Genomic DNA, 6,247 nt, shown 5'->3' on the forward strand with positions numbered 1-6,247 from the left:
CATGCTTTTCTATAAACTGGCTTGATTCTGTCTCCTAGTGAAGAAAAAAAAGTGTGTGTATATACATCTATCTATAGATAGATGCATAGAGAAAGAGGCAAACAGTCCAACACGATGTAAGGGAAAATAAAGCTCTCTTCAATATCTTATTCCCTTTTCTCTGAAGCGATTTCCTTTTCCTGGAGTTTCCAACATGAAGTGTGTGTGAGTGTGTGAGTGTGTGTGTGTGTGTGTGTGTGTGTGTGTGTGTGTACGCTGAAGCGAGGTAAGGATCCCAACTACACCCTGTAAACTGTTTTTCCTTTTGATTACAAGAAGCCTCAGATCACCCGGAGCTCGTTTGAAATGTGGGTTTGTACACGGTTAAAGCAGACAAACAATAAGAGAAATTCACAATTTCATTTCAACAGCCGTTCCCTGGTAGAAAGCACACGCTCCTTGTGGCTCCTAAGTGGCTGTCACTGTCGGTGCCTGATACAGTTATAGTCGCAACAACAACGAAGTGTGCGGAGGAAATTAAATTATATGGAAATCAATACCAGCTGACTGCTTCAAACAAATGTCTGTCACCGCGATTATTCTCCAGGAACCTATTTATAAACCATGAAAAGAAACAGGTTCTTGCAGCAAAAGACAGCACCTTCTGCATTTCTGTGTTATTTATACTGTATACAGAGGAACGCGCGGGCATAATTTAACATACAAATGCTCAGTTGTATACATTATATAACAGCTTGTTAGACGTCCCCGAGAGGAGGTGTGCCCGAGTGATGCGCATATATTCAGGGCTAGCAATCTGGGTCCGGGCTCGGAGGTGGGAGGGAAACCATCTAGGGGCCAGCGAGCATCTTGTCTTTCTCCCCCCTAAAAAGTGCCTACCCTCAGACAATAGCTGGCCCTTTTGATCTTCTCCAGACCCGCGATGGGAAAGGTGAGGCGTGCAGTGCGCATGTCCGGGTAGCTACAGGTGCATCACCTGCGCTGTCCTAGCCGGTGGTCACTATAAGAGCGGCTCCCACGCGCCGGTCGCGGCCCGGCGAGCGCGCGCGCGCGCAGACGCAAGGCGCCGCCGAGAGGGAGAGCGCGCATCAGACAGACGGAGACAGCTGATGCCTGTCAGCACGGCTGGCCCGCGAGCTCTCGCGAGAGCTCCCCGGACCGGCCGCGAGAATTGGGGCTCAGGTGTAAGAGGAGTGCATCCCGTCGGCGCACGGGGCTAGAGCTCGCGGAGAAGTGGGATCGCGAGGCCGGTGCGCGGCGATCTGCGCGGTCAAAGGGAGTGCGAGGCGAGAGCGGCGGCGGCAGAAGCAGCAGCGGCCCCCGGCGCTTGCGCCGCCTCCGCGCCGCCAGCCGCCGCGGCTGCAGCCTCCGAAGCGAGGCCGGGGGAGCCGGCGTGCGCACTTTCCCGCGGACTTTCGGAGTTGTGGATTTACATGCTAAACCATCAAGATGATGTCCATGAACAGCAAGCAGCCTCACTTTGCCATGCACCCCACGCTCCCTGAGCACAAGTACCCGTCGCTGCACTCCAGCTCCGAGGCCATCCGGCGGGCCTGCCTGCCCACGCCGCCGGTAAGCGCCCCAAGCCCGCGGACCCGGCCCATGCGCCCGCCCCCTCCCCGTCTCCGAGACGCTGCATGTCGGGTACTGATATGTGCACAGATCCCGGTGCGGGGATTCGCGGGCGGGGATTTTTAGAAGAATCCCGCTGCGAGGCAGGCTTTGTACCTTGGCGCTTAATGTCAGGTTCCCGTCGCCTCCGCCTCCGTGTCGGGCGCCGGCGATCGGAGTGGGGAGCGCTGGGGCCAGGTCTCTCGACTTCCCTCCACTTTCTCTGTTGATTTCATGCCTTGGAAAGGCGGTCTCTGTGCGTGTTCGGGTGCGTGACACGGTCCCCGGCTGCGAGTTACATCTTCATTTCTTCTTCTTTCCCCCTCCTTTTTCGTCTTTCACTCCCGTCCCCGGAATGTGTCCCCATGTCCCTCTCTCCTCTGCATCTGCCCCCCTCTCCGCACACGCCCGTCCCTTCTCGTCTGACCCCCTATCTCGTCCCCAATGTGTCCCTATTCTGTCTTTCCCGGTCTCCACTATCCCCACTCCCGTTGTTATTATTTTGGTTGCTTTGTGTGTTGCCTTTGGCTCGCTGTGCTTTCCGGCTTGTGTGGTTTTGTTCCGTGTTTTTGCTTTTTTTTTGGTTTTGTGTTGTTGTTTTTTGTTTTGTTTTTTGGTTTGGTTTGTGTCGCCTGCAGCTGCAGAGCAACCTCTTCGCCAGCCTAGACGAAACGCTGCTGGCGCGGGCCGAGGCGCTGGCGGCTGTGGACATCGCCGTGTCCCAGGGCAAGAGCCACCCGTTCAAGCCGGACGCCACGTACCACACGATGAACAGCGTGCCCTGCACGTCCACGTCCACCGTGCCGCTCGCGCACCACCACCACCACCACCACCACCACCAGGCGCTCGAGCCCGGCGACCTGCTGGATCACATCTCGTCGCCCTCGCTCGCGCTCATGGCCGGCGCGGGCGGCGCAAGCGCGGCGGGCGGCGGCGCCCACGACGGCCCGGGGGGCGGCGGCCCGGGGGGCGGCGGCGGCGGTGGCCCCGGAGGCGGCGGTGGCGGCCCCGGGGGCGGCGGCGGCGGCGGCCCCGGGGGCGGCGGCGGGGGCCCGGGCGGCGGGCTGCTGGGCGGCTCGGCGCACCCGCACCCGCACATGCACGGCCTGGGCCACCTGTCGCACCCGGCGGCGGCGGCCGCCATGAACATGCCGTCGGGGCTGCCGCACCCGGGGCTGGTGGCGGCCGCGGCCCACCACGGCGCGGCGGCGGCGGCGGCGGCGGCAGCGGCCGGGCAGGTGGCGGCGGCGTCGGCGGCGGCGGCCGTGGTGGGCGCGGCGGGCCTGGCGTCCATCTGCGACTCGGACACGGACCCGCGAGAGCTCGAGGCGTTCGCCGAGCGCTTCAAGCAGCGGCGCATCAAGCTGGGCGTGACGCAGGCCGACGTGGGCTCGGCGCTGGCCAACCTCAAGATCCCGGGCGTGGGCTCCCTCAGCCAGAGCACCATCTGCAGGTTCGAGTCGCTCACGCTCTCGCACAACAACATGATCGCGCTCAAGCCCATCCTGCAGGCGTGGCTGGAGGAGGCCGAGGGCGCGCAGCGCGAGAAAATGAACAAGCCCGAGCTCTTCAACGGCGGCGAGAAGAAGCGCAAGCGGACTTCCATCGCCGCGCCCGAGAAGCGCTCCCTCGAGGCCTACTTCGCCGTGCAGCCCCGGCCCTCGTCCGAGAAGATCGCCGCCATCGCCGAGAAACTGGACCTCAAAAAGAACGTGGTGCGGGTGTGGTTTTGCAACCAGAGACAGAAGCAGAAGCGGATGAAATTCTCAGCCACTTACTGAGGGGGGAGATGGGAGGGACCGGGCGGGGCAGAGCTGGGAGCCGAAGGGGCATTTCGCCGGGAGGGGGGCCTTCCCCGAGCCTGCTTACCACCATCAGCCCCCACCTCCCCCGGATTTAGAGCGGCCGTTATCCTGCTTGCATTTGAGGAGTACCTCCTCGAGCGCTCCTTCTCCACCTCCCCTCTGCCCTCCCCGTCCTTACCCTCCCCAGCCTAAAAGACTGGGTGCCCGGTGTGTACTCCGGAGAGTAGGGTGGAGGTGAAGGGGGAGCACTTGGGGGAGGCGGAGTGGGGGGAAGGAAAGAGGAGACTGGAGAAGGGGGTTTGAGGAGCAGGATGGTTCTGGGGGTGAGGGTGGGGGGAGACGGGAAGGGTAGGGAAATGGACTGTTTTTGACCAGAGACACTTATCAGAATCTCCTGGGGACCAAGGAACAATGTACAAAAAACCTACCAACCACCAAAAACTAGACAAATAAAGACAAACTAAAATAAAACAGAACAAAAGCAAAGAAAAAAATACTTTAGAAATGTAACTCCAGAGAGCCGTATTCTGCAGCTTCATTCCACCCCCCCCTCCCCCCACAACTCTTAAGGAAGAGAAAAAAAGAGCACCACGCACGATTATTACCACCGCCCCAACCTTACGCACAGGAACTGAGTCAAAGACCAAAAAAACCAGACGAACCCGAAGGTGAAATTCTGGGTAGCAAAGCTAGTTGTTCTGTCACTGTGTTTAATTTTCTCTCTAAGTCTTACACCCCATCCAAACCCTCTTTGATTTATTTTTTCTTTTTCAATAAGACTCCTCCGATGACTGCTCTCCATTGCCAGAAAGGCAGTGGGAGCCCACCTGAAAGGAAGGAGGCGGGAGTGGCTGCTTGTTTAGGTGAAGTCCAAGTTTTCCAGTGACCCAGCCTATATACTCCTGTGGCCTGATTGGTCGGTGAGGGTCTTTAGGGAGAGAGCTGACTAAAAAGCAGAATTTTAGAGGCTCTGAAATAAATATTTATTTAGGAAAATAAAACAATTTAAATCAGGTTTTTCTCTTTCTATACGCGCTCTTATTGCTAAGATCTAGAAAACAGACCATTTCAAAATAAGCTTTTCCCTCCACTCATAGAACTTGCTTGCCCTTTAATTTATTTTCCTAAGTGGCTTATTTTAAACTACTGTTTGTTTTTTTTCTCTCTATTGATTCAAATAGATTGATGGGGTGGCAGACAGTAGGAGAGATACTCTGACCCGTTTTCTCCACAGATCAAGACCCATCTTACTCTTCTAGGTCCCCTTTCCTTCTCTTTTGGAGAACACGAAATCATTGAAATAGTGAGAAGTTTCTGCTTTCACTTGGAGCAGGACTTGGCTGTGAGAAAATCAGCTAAAATCCCAGATGAGAGAAAGACAGGCTTAAAGCCCTCCATTTATTTCAAAAAGGTCTGCATGTTGGGAGGGGGGGGAAGCAGAACAACTGTTTCATTATTATTACTATCCAAAAGTAATTTATTGCTGGGGATAAATGTTGGGTAGCAAGAACTTTAATTTGCACTATCAGTCTCCCAAATAGAAAATCATGTATAGTATTTCATAGTAATAATAAAGGTACTTTATGAACTGCTGATGGATTAAAAAGAGAGAAAACAATTGAAGGTGGTTAGGTTAAATGCCTGCTTGGTGCACAAGACACCCTTGATCTTGATTGGGTGGAGATGGTTTATTACCATCCTTTAGTAAGAACTAAAAAACTGAGAACAGATAAGACACAAGACTGAAACCATGCATGATCTGAAAGGTGCAGGAAGAAACACAACTAGATCTCACTCTGGTTAGGCATTATTTATTTAATTATGTTGTATATCATTGTTTGCAGCGCAAACATTCTATGCATTTGAAACTGAGCACTAAACTGGGCTAGCTTTCTGATAGACCGTTTTGTGGATAGTGTGATTTCACAGTCGACTGCCTGTTTTCACCGAAAACACAACATTCTTGTCATATTCTTGTATTTAGAGGAAAAGGAAAAAAGGAAGATTACTGTAAATATTTTCTTGAACGCACACACTCACACAGTGGTTACAAACTGCCAGTGTTAATCCTGAAATGCCTCACGGGTTGATCTACCTGTCCATCAATGTCTGCTGAGCTTTTTCCTTGGTTATGTCTTTGCTCTATTATCTTTCCCTCCTCCCTTATCAGAACCACTTTTGTGCACCAAAATACAACAGAGAGATATGTCCCAGTACACTTACAAATAAAACATAACTGAAAGAAGAACAGTTTTATGATTTGGGTGCATTTTTGTGTTTCTACTGGGCCAAGTCCCAGTAGAGCCAGTCAACAAATGAGACTCAATTCAACCAAAAATACAGGGAAGGGGAGGATGTTTAAGTTGGGGGGGGGCGCACAAAGAGGGGAAAGGATGAGAATGATGTATTTTTCTGCTGAATCAGAATTCACTTTCAGATAACTCATGTGAAAGCGGTGCTCTTGAATAAAATGAATTCTATATTAGTTGTCTGTGTTTATCAAAGTTTTTTTTTTTCTCTCTCTTCTAACTGCAGAATCTCTTCAAGCACAGCCCTCACTTCAGAGTGGTGGAAGGTAATAGCCAGGCACCTTCAAAATACTTGAATCAGGATTCAGGGGCAGAGGCATTTGGAGGTTTACATGTATTGTTCCAGTCTAAAAAAAAAAAAAAAAAAACGTTTCTAAGAAGATGTTGTAACTAAAGAACTTTTCTCTGGAGGTTAACATAAATAAAAACCATCCACTGATCTGTCCAGCCGTGGTGTCAAATGCCTCTGTTCATTTGGAACTGTAGTGTGCCACCTACTGCTGTGGAGGGATTAGAGATTCC

General features: G+C 52.9%; 1 protein-coding gene across 1 annotated transcript; it reads left to right on the forward strand.

Annotated features, from left to right (window-relative positions):
* Window positions 1-1,217: 1,217 nt before the first annotated feature.
* On the forward strand, window positions 1,218-3,639 carry POU4F1 (POU class 4 homeobox 1). Its single transcript, XM_020891154.2, has 2 exons — window positions 1,218-1,572; window positions 2,250-3,639. Exons 1-2 carry the CDS (start codon window positions 1,450-1,452, stop codon window positions 3,390-3,392), a joined length of 1,266 nt encoding a protein of 421 aa, XP_020746813.2. The 5' UTR covers window positions 1,218-1,449; the 3' UTR covers window positions 3,393-3,639.
* The last annotated feature ends 2,608 nt before the right edge of the window (window positions 3,640-6,247 follow it).

This window comes from Odocoileus virginianus, chromosome 8, assembly GCF_023699985.2.
Source record: "Odocoileus virginianus isolate 20LAN1187 ecotype Illinois chromosome 8, Ovbor_1.2, whole genome shotgun sequence".
Taxonomy (NCBI): Eukaryota; Metazoa; Chordata; class Mammalia; order Artiodactyla; family Cervidae; genus Odocoileus; species Odocoileus virginianus.

Coding starts and splice junctions, on each gene's coding strand:
- POU4F1 (XM_020891154.2), top strand. CDS start 1,450: ATGATGTCCATGAACAGCAAGCAGCCTCACTTTGCCATGCACCCCACG. Junction 1,573..2,249: donor CCTGCCTGCCCACGCCGCCG/GTAAGCGCCCCA, acceptor TGTCGCCTGCAG/CTGCAGAGCAACCTCTTCGC.